The following is a 17,063-nucleotide window of genomic DNA, read 5'->3' on the forward strand; positions in this document are numbered from 1 at the left end:
ATAAGTCAGTTTGTCAGGTAGGATTTTTATGTATACTTTATTGTCAGCATTGACCTGCACGGTAGACCTATAAGGTTTTCAATGGGCCTCTACCTGACTTAGGAGGGCTAACACATCCCATTCTGCCATAATGGCTGTCACTCAGCCTGGGAACCGCATACATTTAAATAACTTTGTCAGCGTGGGCACTAGACTAGGGGCAAACAATTTGTGAGTCGGTCAAGTCGGAGACCTTTAAACATTGCCCTTTTTTTAATAGTTAACAAAGGGTCAGTTCATGATATGGAGGTCACCATGTACTTCCCTCTGGTTGGCTTTTACCTGTGTGTGTGTCACAATCCTTGTCCATGTTTCTTTTTTTCTTTAAGGATCTTGGACAAAAGTGTTACAACTTTAACATTCATCAACATTAGTCTTCCTTTCTGGGGCCAGAACATTTATGTGTGTTTTCTTATTCCTTCAGTTCTGATTCTAGTCCACTTTGTACTAAATCACTGTTCCTTTCTGGCCACTGCAGCCAGGTCTATTAAATATATTCTTATTGTGTCATTGAGGGCATCCTATAGCACTGTCGTAGTAATATCCAGGGTGTCATTGATAGTAAGTATTCTTTATTTGTATGCCAGATTTCTGCTCTACTGGCTATGACTTACCATATGTGCTACTTCAGTTGACGTCCCCTATATCTCAGCTAGCTTCTCTCCATTTCCCTAGAACTTCTAGGAATATATATATTCTATCTATCCTGGAGTATGAGTCATGCAGCTGGGAAAAGAAAAAAGAATCTTTCTCTGTCTGTGTAGGTTTCACCATCCTTTCCTCAGTCCTCAGTCTGTCAAGTAGTCTCCCAGTTGAGGCTAGTGTAGATGTTCCTGTTCCCAATGTGCACCATCCAGGTCATTGTGAAATATTTGTTTGAAGTCTCCTGCTAAGATGCTTGTCACTCCGCACAGTATTTTAATTTATTTAAATAACGTTGGCGCTTATTACGATTTCAGACGGAGTTGCCTACAACCAACACCGTCTCGGTCTGAGGACCGAAAGACCTCCGGTCGGCGGTTCCGACCGCCTGATTACCACACTGCTTGGTCGCATACTCACTTTTCTCTATGGGAGCTTGTGTTATGGCCGTAAACCAGCAGTGATACAGGCTCCTAGAGAGAAATAGGGTTGTATGTAAAATCCTGCTCCCTGTGGCAGGCAGCCCATGGTGAGAGAGACACATTGCAGGGTTTTACAGTGGAGGACGCTAGGGACCCTCCTCGACCACCAACTATGGGCTGTAGGGGCAAGAGGGACCTGTCAGGGGCCCCCAAAGTCACTTTCCAACAGCTTTTCTGTGTCAGAAAGGCCGGCACGGAAAGGCTGTGGGAAACCAACATCACAATCCATACAAAAGAAATGCCGACCATAGGGGATTGCCGTGCAGCTCAGGCCAGAAGACTCAGAGAGCCAGTCGGAACTGCATTGGAATGACCGGCCGGTTTATGTTCCGACCGGCGACTTTGTAATCAGGTGGTCAGACCACAAACCGAACATTTCAGGTGGAAAGCCTCCAACATCGTAATCAGCCCCTTAGTGTGAAATGATCTTGTCCCGAGTGCTCTCTTGTCAATACGCCTATGCCTATCCTGCCTTTGGCAAATACATATCACCCCCATGTTTATCTCTAGAGGTGTTTCGCGGCATCATGATCAAGGCATTCTGTGCCAAACCTGAAACCACACATATCTTGGTTGGTGCTGTGCATTTACCTGAATTAGCTCAAATATAGGGGCCGATTACGATGTTGTTTGGAAACTGTCCTGAACGAATTGGTTCTGGACTAGTTTCCAAACTAATCAGACCCTGGGAGTCCAGACGACCAAGTACCATGCCTCCCAACATCGTTTGGTCAGACTCGCATTGACTTGAATATGAGCCTGTGTTCTGAACGAGAAAACACAGGCTCCCATTAAAAAAAGGGGTAGTTGGGGAAACCGTGCATCCATGGCGCCTGCCACATTTGCATCGTTGGGAAGAGGGATCCCTTGGGTATCCCCATGGACCACATTTGATGCCTCCGGGTGAATGGGGCCCACAACAGGCCCCCAAAAGACTGAGGCAAACCGAATCAGTACAGCTGTCTGAATCGTCATTGTCAACGCTTGTCTGGAAACTGTGTCCATAGAGCTGTATGAATCGGCTCTAAAGGACTCAGGCTGTCCGGATGCCTTGTGGAACCAATCTGGTCTGCTTGAATGATTTCCGGGCATCATAATCGGTCGTTGGGAAATCTGTATGATTCGGTAGGAAACAAGGGTTACGAATCAGATTCAACATTACCAAATCCCATCCTGGAGCCCTTCCTAACGACATCGTAATCAGCCCCTTAGTTGGGAATATCCCTGAGTCTTCTTTCTTTTAGTATGTCTCTTACAACAGGATGATTTCTACCCTATGTGAATCATACATATAGGGAACACTGGACCTTTTCACATTGGTGTTTAAGCCATTAACATTAAAATATAGAACTTTGACTGTTTAGGCTCTGTTTTGTTATGATTCCCACTATAATCCTTACAATTAAAACATATGGGATCCACAACCTTCAGGGATTAAAAAAAGAAACTACCTTCCCAACATGAATCAATCAACTGTCTTACTCCTCAATGGAATCAACTAACATGGGTCTCAATAGAGCTTGTTCTTCTTATTTATCTGTGACTTGCTTGTAATATACTTTGAGGTCCTCCTTTACCCTGGCACAGATTTCAGGCTAATGTTGCATTTCTTCCATTCATTTCTGCATCATAATTGTGATTAGATGAACCTTTTGTAAGGCTTGAGAAAGGGGCCAATAGTTCCTGTCAGCAATGTGAAGGAAAGTCCACAGCCTGCAGACTGTTACCTAGTTCTATCTCCGCAGTCTCTGAGGATTTTCTTCTTCCAACCTGATGTGTTTTGTTTCAGGTGTCATTCCCATCTTACCCATTTCTCTCAATTTTCTATGCTCAACATCTCTAGGAATGTTTGCATATCTGTAACCGGGGGATTTCCACTTCCTAGATGAAACAAAAGACCACAGGGAGAGGACCATTTGAATCTGACATCTTTATCAGCTATAGCAGTGAATAATACGTTGAAGGTTCTCTTTTTGTTAGTGTTGACTACAATGAGTCTTGGAGCAGTATTAATCTATATCCATTGAATGCCATTGTGCCTTGCCTTCTGGCCTCTTTTAAAAGCAGTACTTTTTGGAGGAAGTATCACATTTCTGTGAGAATGTCCCACAGTCTGTCATCTGATCCTGGTTCTCTAGGGCCCCCTCAATGAAACTTTTCGTTGTCCCATTTTCCCCCCTTTAAAGCTTCGAATTTCCGTGAAGAAGAGATTGATGATTCCATGATATTGTTGTCTTCACCATCTACATTCACATTGTTCATTGTTCATTGCAGCATTGTCACACCTGTTGAGGTAGTCAACATCTTTGCTGTATATTGTCAGTGCATACATTTTAGCAAGGACAATCTTCATCCTTCTAAATTTGTCTTGTCTTTTTCCACCACAACAGTGGATTTTTGTTCTTGTTCCTCCAATCTCTGGTCTACCTGTTCTATATCTGTACTCAGCAGGGTCTGAGCTTTAATTAGGACAAGGTCCTCCCATCATTCCTTCTTTAAACTGTCAAGGATTTCCTTAGGGTCACCTTTAGGCAGGAGCAGTTCATCTTTTTGATATGCAACCAACACTTTGTTTGACATTTTCAATGAATTTGGAGTACCTGTGACGATGGACTGCTTTGTTATGTAGTAACTACTTATCTCTTTCTGTCCTTTTAGAATAGGTATTGGCACATAGATTCTCACAAGCACTAGGTCACCATTGTGACCAAGTGGTGCCTTTCAGGGTGCAATTCCTATCACAGCTTTGATGTCTGTGCTGACAGGGTTTTCATGCTGTTTAATGCTGTCAACTGCTAATGTGAGACACTGCAACTCATCTCTTTGACTAGTGGCCTCTTTTGTCCTTATAGCTTTGGCTTGCAGGCCCCTTCTGTTTTGTCTCCCCAGCCACATTGTGAGTCATGTTCAGTATCCCAGCTTTCTACGGCCTGCCTACTGTCAGGTTTCCAATTCTGAGGTCAAGCCACCATTATTCGTGTGAATTTAGTCTGTACATGCCTTTGGGATCATTGTGCTAATCACCCCTATTATCTTATTTCAAGAGATGGCTTTGTATATACTCGTCAGGTGTGCACCTCTGGTGTGTGTCCCTTGTTCACTGTTTTTCCTTGGACGAACCATTATTGTTCTGTTCTAATTTCTCTATGGCTTCATACTGTCTACGGAGGGGTGGCTTTGTACTCCAGCTCTATTCTGTGCACTCACCTTCTCTCCAGGATCAATTCTCATGCCTCCAAACACCTCTCACACCCATATGGGATCCTCATTGGCAGTAAAGACGCAAGGCCAGGCCTAGATATTCAGAGTCTGTATTTCTCTATGTAGCCCAACGATCATGTCACAGCCTTGAGGAGAAACACTGCTTACTTCTGAACTTGGGGAGCCCTTAATGACTAAATACTTAGTTATTTCACTCACTGAGCCCTGGCAACACATCTTATTGATGCCTAACCACTTCTCTATGCTTTACCGTTGTTCCATTAAGTGTGCATTTAACATTTTATGAGGTAATGGAGGCAGTCTCATTTGGTTATGGTTGGAGCCTCATGGAAAATAGTCCCCTTTGTTCCCAGCCAAAGACACTCACTTTTCTTGTTGGCATGACTACATATCTTAAAGCAAAGAGACATGTAATCATGTACATCATGGGCCTGATTTGAGACCTTATCCATTTGCAGAAAATGGTCACAAATTCTGCACCAACTTTTTGGGAATGGAAAAAAACCTGGTGCACTGGCCTATATACTAATCATCTGGTTCGTAAATCTCAGAATCATAGTGAGTCATAATCCTACCTACCTCATAAACATTCATGAAGTAGATAATAAATTGCGACCATCTATGCCTGGACACCATCAGAGGAATGATGGCCTGCTGTGGTCAGCAGAACACTATGTCATAGAGTCAACTTTTATTTTTTAAAGTGCCTCCTACTTTCCTTTAACAAACCTGGGATGCTTCTAAAAATAAAGGGATTCTTTGTTTGAGAGTCCGTCATGGTCCTGTGGATCATTGCTTCCTACCCAATAAGGTTATTTTAGCATTCACAAAGGGGAGGGGTGGTCCCAAACAGAGTATAATTTGCAGTGCCATGGATTCCAGATGTCATCAGTGATGTAACACACAGGGTCATAAGCAATGCACCACAGTGGTGCAAGTTATACTCATGTCAGCCCTACTGGTCTCCAGCCAAACAGGTATCTATGTTTAGAACCTTTTATTTCTATAAAACAGCTTAACAGAATTACACCAAATCACAAAAACCAGGCTTTCTGAATAAAAACCCTAGCCTTTTCTCAAATTTGGTCTAATTCTTTTCAGCTTTTTTTCCTGTATGTTAGAAATTGAGGTTTCTGGTTGGCTGAGTATACATCCTGTCCAAGCAAAAGGCACATTCCTAGTCAGGGCAAGTTAGATACACAACCTAAATTAACCTGTTCTCATCCTCTGGTAGCTTTGCACAGAGTAGTCAGACTTAACTTAAGAGGCAATCTGTAAAGTATTTTTGCATGCTTTAATTGCAGTAACACAGTACAAACACCACAAAAAACTCCACACCAGTTTAGAAAAATAGAGAATATGTATCTGACTAAAACAAGGCCAAAATGACTAAAATCCAATAAGTAGAAGTCGAGATGAGAATTTCCAGATATTAAATTAAAAAACGGTGCTTAGAAGTCAACAGCCCTAAAAGGTTACTTGAGGTCTTCTAGACCAGGGTAAATCCAAAGTTCAGGTCGACCATGATGGAGAGCAGGCCGACTACAGGACCCATGCATGGCTTCATGTAAAAGTACCTATTACAGAACAAGCGTCAGTGTCAGAGGCTTCCCTGTGTCAGTTCTAATCCACGCAGTTGGGTCAATACGTCAGAGTCAAGCCCTCTCAGTCAGTGTTGATGGATTGGCACTGCATTGATATTGATGGAGCAAGGATTCACACGTAACGTGACTTGCCTGTATTCAGTCCTCTCAAAATAACGTTAATATACTAATCAACATGTTTGTATTACTAGTATCACATTACACGACATCTGAGGGAAGCTTGCATATGCGTTTTTTCTACTAACTATAATCCGCTTGCATTAAAATGGCTGCTGCTATGCGGGATTTTCTATTGCGCAAGCGTCTGTCATACTCACGTGACATGACATACTCTTTGCTTAGAGGGAAAAGTTTTGCTTCTGCGCACTAGAATTAAAATGGCTGATCTGTGTTACAGCATGCATGAAGCTTGCACTGCTGCTTTTGCTAAGCTGTTCGTTCTGCTTAACCTTAACGCAATAGTTAAATATAAAGTAATGGGAATAGAGTAGAGATAAGTGGTATACAGCGCATTCTTTTATTCTGTGTTCTCAAACTGTTTCTTTTCTATTCTTACATGTAAATCAATTGAGCCTGATGCCTGTCGCTGAACTCCATATTGAAACCTTTGAGCCTGCGCACCAGAGTCTGAAATCCATCAAGTCATGGCATTGAATGAGTGCCAGGGACAGTCTTGACCAAGATGCGCCTGGGAACCTCACCTCCTGAACTTTACGAAGGAAACAGAATTTCCGATATGAACTAAAATGTAACAAATATTGGAACATTCATTGTTGGTTGGAATAAAACATACATGGGAAAAAACAATTTGATGGGCGGGAACGTTAATAGAATATTCAAAAGAAAAGTGTCATTTTGGTATGGTGTGATGACCTCTCCTCAATCCTTGTCCAATCAAAATAGGGGATCCTTACATTTACAACATTGGGGGGGGGGGTACACTGACCTGGAAAATAGTATAACTAGGGAAGGCTTAGCTAGTTAATTTGTTCGACTTGTCCAAATAGCTGACCTGTCACTGACACAACGCACTCAATAGGTGATCAGGAGCAGAGGTGCTGGCGGAGCCCTCTGTCAGAAGGTTCGAAACCCAGATCGGGGTTTGCAAGCTGAAGTGCAGGCGAAGCACTTTGTCGGGGAAATCGATAACCCAATTGGGGTTCTGGCTGTTAGCTGCAGAAAGGGAGTAGCGCAGGCGTTGCAACTTAACTGCGGGTGCCGGTCTTAACCTTTGGTGGTCCTGTCCTGATCCAATTTGCCTTTACCTGCCTTGATTCTGATCTGCACCTGCTAGCCTACTGGCGACTGCAACGTTTGGGTTTCTATCCTTTAAACTGACCCGTGGCCAGGGTTAGTTCTTCACACCATTCTAGGTAAATATAAAATCTATGTGTGGTTTCGTCATTGATTTGTTCCCTCTCTTACCCTTCCTAATCGCTACATGTTTTAATTGCTGCATGTTTACATATCATGATTCTTCCCTTTACCTTTCCTATTGTTAAAGTTTGACATATGTTCCCTTTTTAGCCTCTTTTTTGTTAAATACCTAAACATTTTTGATTGTATTTCATGTTCCTTTTCTTTATCCTCCCTAATGCTAAATGATTGAAATCAGTTTAATACATCTTTTGCATAGTTATATTTTGATTTTGATCTTCATAATTGAAAGTCTTTTGGTGTTTAATCTTTGGATCATGACCATTTGAGAAACTTAGATAAAGAGTTTAAACTTTCCCGAGTCTGTGGTTATTATATGAGTGCAATGTTAATTTTCGCTGCCTATCTTCAAACTAACTCCCTGATCCAATAGGTTTACAGGTACCAGCAACAAGGGTTGGTAAGTTAATGGTACAATACCTAGTAGAGAAAAATATCTGGTAGTAGAGCAAAGGTTACCTGATTAAGGTATATATGTTATTGTATATGGGCCCAGGTGAGTATGGTAAATATATAGTCGGGTGACCTGCGTACTCTATCAATATCAGGCCTCACAGTCAGGGTCAAAGGATTGGCACTTTGTCACTGGCAAAATTTGCAGACGGAACACACGTCGTTATCAAATTGGCACTGCATTAGAGGGTACTGATCGATTCTGATCAAAGCAAAGGTGTCACTGCATTGATTTTTGCATAAAACAGCTGAAGACCTTCTTCTGAGGGGCACCTTAAGCAAGGATTGAACTCACAGATGGCAGAGTCCAACAACAGGAGCAGAGTTGCGGGAAGTCTTTTGTGTCCATGAGAATTCAGAATACAAGTGGCAAGCCAGAGCAGGTAGCAAAGTGGCAGTCCCGACAACAGCACAGCACTCAGCAGGCAGCAGGCCAACACAGTAAAGCAGTTAGCAAAGTAGCAGTCGCTCCTGCAGAATAGCAGCTCTTCTTTCAGGCAGAATGCCCATGGTTCCATCAAAGTTCTGATTTGGTGGTGGCAGGGGTCCAGTTCTTATACCCAAATGTGCCTTTGAAGTGGGGGAGACATTAAAGAGGCCTTTGACAATTAAAAGGTCCCTGCCTTTCCTGCCCTGGCTAGTGAGGCACTAGAGGGGGATTATGCCCCTATTTGTGTGGTGATGGCCACAGCCCTATTCAGGTGCAAGTGTCAGCTCTTTCCTCCCAATGTATCTCAGGAAGGCCCATCAGCTTGGTGATGGGCCATCAGGATACAAATGTCACACCCCAACTCTCTTTGTGTGACTGTCTAGAGGGAATGTACATAACCCAGCTGTCACCCAACCCAAACATGTATACAGAGACAAGCAGAGGCACAGAATGATTCAAGTAAGAAAATAAAAACTATCTAAAGTGGTATTTTCAGACTTTTAATTTAAATTCTGACTTTACCAAAAGCTGTTGATTTTAAATTGTCAGTCCAGAGACACCAACATCCAAATCTCTATCTTTTCCCAATTGGAAATTACTCTTAAAAGTTTTTTAAAGGCCTCTCAATTTTAACTTATTGGATAGATAGGCCCTGCAGTAGTGTTAGCAGTTTTTCACAGCCAGGATGTGTAAAATTAGACATACATCTCCTATCTTTTAAATACACTGCACCCTGCCTATAGTGTTGCTTTTGGCCCATCTTAGCCTTGACTTATGTGTAATAAAAGGGAATGTTTGGGCCTGGCAAGTAGATTAATTTGATAGGTAATATGGCAGTTTAAAACTGCACACCCAGCATCTGCAGTGGCAGACCTGAGCCCTGCTTAAAGGGCTACTTACTGGGTGGCATAATCAGTGCTGCAGGTCCCACTAGTACAATTTAATTTGCAGGCCCTGTGCACACATAGTGCACTCTACCATGGTATTATAAGTAAATGTAATATGGCAATTGTGGCTAAGTCAATGTTACCATGTTTTGTTTAGTAAAGAGCATATGCACTTTAACACTGGTTAGCTGGGGTAAAGTGTCCAGAATCCTAAAGACAGCAAAAATGAATTCAGCAAAACAGGAGGTCAGAAGCCAAAAAGTTAGAGGAAACCACACCAAGGATGCTAAGTCTAACACTGCATCTTTTTCTAATTTGTCCTACAGAAAATGTATGGGGAAAGAAGTGCTTTGGGAACACCCGTTTTTCCCGGCCCTTTGCTAGCCCAAAGCAAGGAAGGAGTTGAGGATGATAAACTTTTTGGGGGGAATATTTCATGAAGATTGCAAAAAAACAGCACCAAAGTTATGTGCAAAACAAAAAACTCTCTTTGTACATACGTGTCAATAGGACAATCAGTGTGGAACACAAACACAAAAATTCACCAATGACACATCCAAGACCACTGCCAACGCTATTGACTTTTAGTTCTGTGCTTTTTTACTGAACCCCCTATGCTACATTTCATCAAATGCAAATCTGCCATTCTTGCCTTTGGGGTCCATTGCCTTATACCTACTCTTTGTCCAGACAGATTATGTCAAGGTACCTCACAGTTTTGAGGCATTTAAAGAGTGGAATAAATACTGTTTAGTTTGCAATTTAAGCTTGAGGGTTTTTGGTGAATACAACAAAGTTCAAACAATTATTCAGAATTACAGGTGCAATAATACTTGCAATAATTCTTAACCCTTCTTAATGGCAGAGTGCAATTCGAGTTTCATGGTTAAACTGTACACAGAGCATCGTCACATCAGTAAACTGAAAGATTTTAGTGAACTGATTTGTAAAAAAAAACACAATTCATAAATGGTTATACTCACAGCCATGAGGAGCTTTAGACTGTCAACATTATTCATAAAGACCTGAGCGGCCATCTTGGTTTTCTCTGATGGAAGAGAACAACTAAGGTTTTGAAATATGGCTTGATCTTCGGATGAGTTGAATTTAACATACCTCGCTAGCTCTGAGGTGTTGCAGAAAATGTCTGTAAGTGACATATTGATGGTAGACATTAAAACCTGCAAGAAAAATAAAACAATCCTTAATTTTATTTAATACGCATGTGGTATACTAATCACGCATTTAGCACAATTTTCCTTACCATCTAAATTAGTCAATTTGTAATTGAGACTTTTCGATAGATACTTTTACAAATAACTTGTTTCCTCCAATTATATCTATGTGATAGATTTCTCAGTTGGTATAAAATTCTTGCTGAGCAGGGACAATTCATAATGTATAGTCTAATGACTGATCTTGAGAGTTCCCATGAGATGGTTGCATGCCTTTCTGAGCAAATTTTACCTCCTGTCCCCGGCCAGAGAGCATACTGGGCTTCAGGCACTTGGACCCAGCGGAATTTGGTCAACGAGCATAAAATGCATTTTGCTGTCTTCCACGGCGAGCGTAAGGCCACCAAAAATGATTGCCATTCTGAAATCTCGTGCTCTGAGTGCAGATTTTATGTACACAAGAACCAGTAATATCGGGAAAAAACTTGGCTTGACATTAAGGTGGCATTTGAGGGTTCTAAAGCCAGTTCAGGGCTATGGATGAAATGTGCTTTCCTTAAGAAGGACATGGTGGGGTCATCAATACACAGAGAATAATTGCTACCATCAGATCAAACCAAACATGAATTCTTCCACTTTTGGTTAAACTGTTTAAGTCTTTATTGATAACAAATAAGATATGTAAAGAAATGAGCGGCAGAGACTCCTCGATGTCGACACACAGCAGTCTAGGGAAGTCTATACCCTAGCAGATTGTCAGTTTATGGAGTCCTTTGGGTGAAGGAGTGAATCATACAGAGATAATGATTGCTGAATTGAACTAAAGATACATTTTGTCATTAAAGGGCATACACTATGCTCTGCAATTTATTTGTGCAATAAGTATTTATTCTGCATCATAGAAGAATGTGACAGCAAGGAAATCATAAAAAGTGATTCAACTTTCTCCATTCATCCCTATGGTTCATAGATACTTCAGGGCATATTTATCAAGGTATTTTGTTGCGCTTGCATCACGCAAGGGAGTGTAATGGCATCACTAAACCAAAGTGAGATGTATGAAGCCCTGCAAGGCCACCTTGCGTGGGCCTTCATTGCTTGATAAAGGCAATCAATGTGTAACCCAATGCAGGGCATCGCAAATTGCTGCCTTGCGTTACTCTGTGGCAGGGAGGCATTCCATAGTTCCCACACATCCACCCATGGATTGTGGTGCATTCCCAGATTTATCATTAGTGGTAAATGCTTCAAAATGCTACTCCTCCTCAGATGAGGTGCAACAACGAGAAAAAATCTTTACTTCTCCTAGTTTTTCCTCTTTGTATGTATGCTACTTTCTGCAGCACACATTCAAAGATGAAAATGCCTCTCAGGATTTTTTTTGTGCAGGAAGGAGGCACTTACCGGACAAAAACAATCCTGCCTACAATGCAGGCACCCTTCTAACATGATGCAAGGTGTCTGCCTTGTCACTAGGCAGGCAAAAGTTCCAGTGCTAAGGGAAGGACAGGAATGTGCCGCAGTATGTTAAATACGGCACATTCCTCCCTCCCCCTTAAACACACAGCGCAGTGCAGAAAGGTGAATTTCTGCACTGCGCTGAGTGAAGGATTGATAAATCTGCCCCATCATCTTCACCACATTAATTCTCTCTTCGCCTCAGTTTCATTTTTCGTCTCTGTCCTAAGTTCTTATGGGATCTTTTATATTTTATTTGTTTTTTCGTCTCTCCTGAATTTTATAGAATTTTATTTAGCTTTCTGTTGTTTGTGGCACCTGTGTTAAAACAAAATAAAATCTAAAAAAAGAAAATATGGAGGCTAGAAGATGTGTGAATCCTAGCGATGCAATATTGTAGTATTGTATAGGAGATGTATCAGCCTGTATTCACTTATTGATGATGTTGTGGTAAAAACAATGTGAACTAAGCTAGAAGGATTTTGGCAGCATTTTAAAAAGTTGCCAACATCTGTAGTATGATTTGGATATTCACTAATGTGAATCGTGACAAATATCTAAGAGAACCGGAGGAGCTTTTTGGCAGTCAATAACCCACTTCAGAATATCAGTCCGTAAGCCAACCAGTAATGGCTCAGTAGAAGGTTCACTGACAAAATATAGACCTTCTAAATATCGCCATAGAAAAAATATCCCAAACAAAATATTGATGTCAAAAATATCGTTGAATTAAATAAAAATGAGTTAATATATATTTTAACAATTTTAGCAAATAAACTTAATTATAAAAAGTTAAACATACATATATAATAATGAATATGTATATTTACCTACATCTACTTAAAAAACTATTATTAAAGTAATACATTTAATTTATATAATTTTTTAAAAATATAAAAAAAATAACTAATAAATATACATATATATTTATATATATGAATTATCAATGAGCCCTTGAGCTCCGAAAGGGAACACCGCACACAGCCAACCTTCCGGTTATAGATGCCTGTTTCATGCTCGCATTCTTGAGCTTCTTCGTGATAAAATTGATTCCGACGGGTTTCAAGGCGATTGACGCCCCTTAATCATGGAGGTAGCACAGAGGGACTAAAACATTCGCCGCATTTCCCCTGACGGCCTTTTATTGCTGCAGAGACCACCACGTGGGCGTGGCACATACCAAGGCATGCTGGAGGTTGTAGTCCTTAAATGCAGCGAACCCAGTGTCATACCCTAAGTGGGCTTAGTTCCTCTGTCGATTTGCTATGTATTAATGTCCTTAAGTAGGTAAGAGTTCAAGTTTGCGTGCTTTATTTCCTTGTGGCAGTGTGCACTCGAGAAACTGGAAATGGTTTCCACTTCAGAGCCCTTCTCTCCCCGGCTGCTTCTCGTCCTGGGCAGAAGTGGTTCACCTTTCCACGGCCAAGGAAAGCCGTGTATACTAACGTGAATTATCAATGAGCCCTTGACCTCCGAAAGGGAACACCGCACACAGCCAACCTTCCGGTTATAGACGCCTGTTTCATGCTCACATTCTTAAGCTTCTTCGTGATAAAATTGATTCCGACGCGTTTTAAGGCGAACGACGCCCCTTAATCATGGAGGTAGCACAGAGGGACTAAAACATTTGCCGCATTTCCCCTGACGGTCTTTTATTGCTGCAGAGACCAGCACGTGGGCGTGGCACATACCAAGGCATGCTGGAGGTTGTAGTCCTTAAATGCAGCGAACCCAGTGTCATACCCTAAGTGGGCTTAGTTCCTCTGTTGATTTGCTATGTATTAATGTATGTATATATATATATATATATATATATATATATATATATATATATATATACGTAAACAAGCTGCTCTAATTAAATAAAAATAAATAAACAACTTAAGATTCTGTAAATTTAGTAAAACTTATTTTACACATTAAAACATTAATAATTAAAAATATAGTAATTTTTAATAAACGAAAACATAATAATATAAAATATAACAATATGAAATAAATCATAAAATATAAAATGTAATACATATACTATTCCCACTACAATTTATACAAAACTTTGCAAACTATTATAGTAAATATATAAACAAATTTACTACTCCTACTTCATGCCACACAAAAATAATTCAATGGAGTACAATTTACAAATCCGCCTCCAATAAATGCAACAGTAGTAAAAGTGTTTACGGCTGGGTTATTTTTACTGTACCAATTCCAGCTAGTACAACAGTAGGGAAAGTGTTGGATTGTGGAGGGGTAAAATTTACTATTCCCACTACAATCAGGGCATCAGTAGAGAAAGTGTTGAATTGTGGAGGGATCAAATATACCATTCCCACTACAATCAGGGCAACAGCAGAGAAAGTGTTGAATTGTGGAGGGGTCAAATTTACTATTCCCACTCCAGTCAGTACCACAATAGGGAAAGTGCTGGACATCAGAGGGGTAAAACTTACTATTACCACTCCCGTCAGTACAACAGTAGGGAAAGTGATGGATTGCAGAGGGGTAAAATGTACTATTCCCTCTCCAATCACTGTAATAGTAGGGAAAGTGGTGGAATGCAGAGGGGCCAGATTTACTATTCCCGCTCCAGTGAGTACAACAGTAAAAAAATTGTTGAATTGCGGAGCGGTAAAATGTACTAGTCCTACTGCAGTCAGTGCAACATTAAAAATAAACTAAATATCTTCAACAAAATAACATTATTTTAAAAAGGAAATATATATATATATATAAATATGTTGAAAAAAAAGACAAATATATTTAATGTGAAAAATAATATATTACAATGTTAAATACATATCGCAAATACCTACAGATATTATTATAAATAAAATTCAAAAGTAATTTTCATACAAATAAAAAAAGTATTTAGAAATTATTAACAAAAATATTTATTACATACATTAAATTTAGTTACGTCCCACCCCACAACCCCAGAAAGCTCACAACCTGCACCTGAAACTTAACTTGGAAATTATTGACACCATAATATAAATATGTATCAACAAACTAATAATCATTCATTAAAAATAAATTATTAATTAATTATAATTAATTTACTTACCAAAACATACTCCTGCACAACATACTATTAAAATTCAACAGACATTTTCTTTACACAATTGCCATAATTAATTATCAAGTTAATAATTAATATTAATTTTAAAAAAATAATGATAAATCACTTAAAATGCAAATTTCTTCAAACCTATTACTCCTACAAAACCCACAAACCCATATCTATAATCTAAACGAAAATGTAATTGCACATTTAACATAATTAATTATCAATTAAACACATACTATTAATTAGAAACTAAATATTATTTAATTAAAATGAACTTCCCAAGCTTTACCCCTATAAACCCCACAAATGCCACCTAAAATTAATCTTTAAAAAATGTGGTTGCACGATTAAAATAATTAATTGTCGATTACATAATTAATGGCATTTAAAATCGAATTATTAATTAATTATAATTAATTTACTCCCCACCTTTTACCCCTATAAATCCACCAACTGAACATAAAAATGTTATTAAACAATTAACATAATTATTTAGCAATTAATTAATTAAAATGAATCAACAATTAATTATTAATTCATTAAAAATAAATTACTTCCCACCCTTTAACCCTAAAAACCATGCAACCCAATTAATAGCACAATTGACATAATTAAATAACAATTTCATAAACAATTTTAAATAAAAACTAATCTTTAATTTATTATAATTAAATTACTTTATACCCTAAACCCCTATGAACCCAAAACCCATTAAAAAAACAAAATTTAAAAATAATTACTTTTAATTTAATAACTGCTAAAAATGTAAAACATAACAGTAACAGTAACAGTAACAGTGCAGCATATACATTTAAAACATATACTAAGATACATAACAATAATTTAAAAAACATTTTTTTAAAGAACTGTGACCCCTATTACGATGACGTCCGACTGACACCTTAGTGGAAAGGGACCACCCAACAAGGAGTCAGCGGTCCCGCTTCCATGATTATGATGTAACCGCCTTCATGGCGGTCGGAAAGTGCATATTTTCTATTGCAGCCTGTGCTGCGGGCTGCAACATAAGCCACAATAGAAAAAATTCCCTTTTAAGACATCCATGTTGGGGCCTGCCACATGGGGCATGGATGTTTAGGGGGGAACCACATGCACCTCATAGAGGAGGTCACAGGGGGACGGGGCCCTGCTAGGGGCCCCCAAAGTCACTTTCTGAGAGCCTTTCCATGTCAGAAATGCTGACATGGAAAGGCTGTCGAGACGGACATCATAATCCTGATGGAGATATCTGAGCAGGCACCCCCGCCAATTTGTGGATTATCTGTCCGACCAATGCCCCACTGGATCTATGATCCTGTCATTTTTCTCACGTTCTCTCTCTCACCATCGTTTTCCATTTTGTCTTGCACGTGTGATAGTGGCAGCAGGAATGGATTAGTTGCACTGTCGCTAACAGTGTTTTTTATTTGTTCTTTGTGTTCCAGCCGGTGGCTACAAGAAAAAACGTGAATTGTTTGTAAGAAGCTTGAAATTGTGTATTATCTTGCCCCTGATGAAGGGTTTCACCCGAAATGCATTGGTTTTTTAAAAAGTTTTTGTTAATAGCTCAAACATTTTGAGTTGGAACTATATTGAGTCTGTTTTGCAACAAACGTATTGCAGAATTATGTGTGACTCATTGCAATACATAAAATGATTATGTTAATGATGATTTGAAAAATCTTTCTGTTTGTATTTAATGTACTATCACATAATTTAGTAGAAGCTTTAGGGACTACACAAAAGTGGGCTGAGTGGTGGGTACAGAGTTCTCCATACCTTCTCTTGAGACTATAGTATCACAGTTCTATTTAGGCTGGACCTTTAGCACACAGCAGCACGCACAGAATCATTTTGAGTACATAATTTCACATACCACATACAGGAGTGCAGGTTGATATCCCTATTATTTGCAGTATCACAAAATTGATGCCACAGACACAGGTCTGACCTCCTGCTGCTGGACGAAACTCCAGTAGGGGAGGCCTGGATAATAGGTTTCCTGTCACAGGGAGGTGTAACCACCTCCTAGGCAAGTTTTAGTGTATTGGGGCCCGGTGGGTTCATTCAGAGTATGCTTTTCAGACAGTGCTGGGGGCACACTTGGTATCCCTGTGCATACCCCAGTTCAAACTGGTTGCAGGGGCACTCAGCCCTTGCTCTG

The 17,063-nt window shown here is 39.8% G+C and overlaps 1 protein-coding gene across 3 annotated transcripts in view; it reads right to left on the reverse strand.

Annotated features, from left to right (window-relative positions):
* Positions 1-17,063, reverse strand: part of LOC144818798 (phospholipid-transporting ATPase ABCA1-like) — a 3,252,877-nt gene that overhangs the window by 2,632,484 nt on the left and 603,330 nt on the right. For all 3 annotated transcript variants that reach the window (XM_078676562.1, XM_078676560.1, XM_078676561.1), the window contains exon 7: positions 10,180-10,377. In XM_078676562.1, the coding sequence (XP_078532688.1) occupies positions 10,180-10,377 (198 nt within the window). The remainder of the gene's footprint in view (positions 1-10,179; positions 10,378-17,063) is intronic.

Source organism: Lissotriton helveticus, chromosome 2_1 (assembly GCF_964261635.1).
Source record: "Lissotriton helveticus chromosome 2_1, aLisHel1.1, whole genome shotgun sequence".
In the NCBI taxonomy this organism is placed as follows: Eukaryota; Metazoa; Chordata; class Amphibia; order Caudata; family Salamandridae; genus Lissotriton; species Lissotriton helveticus.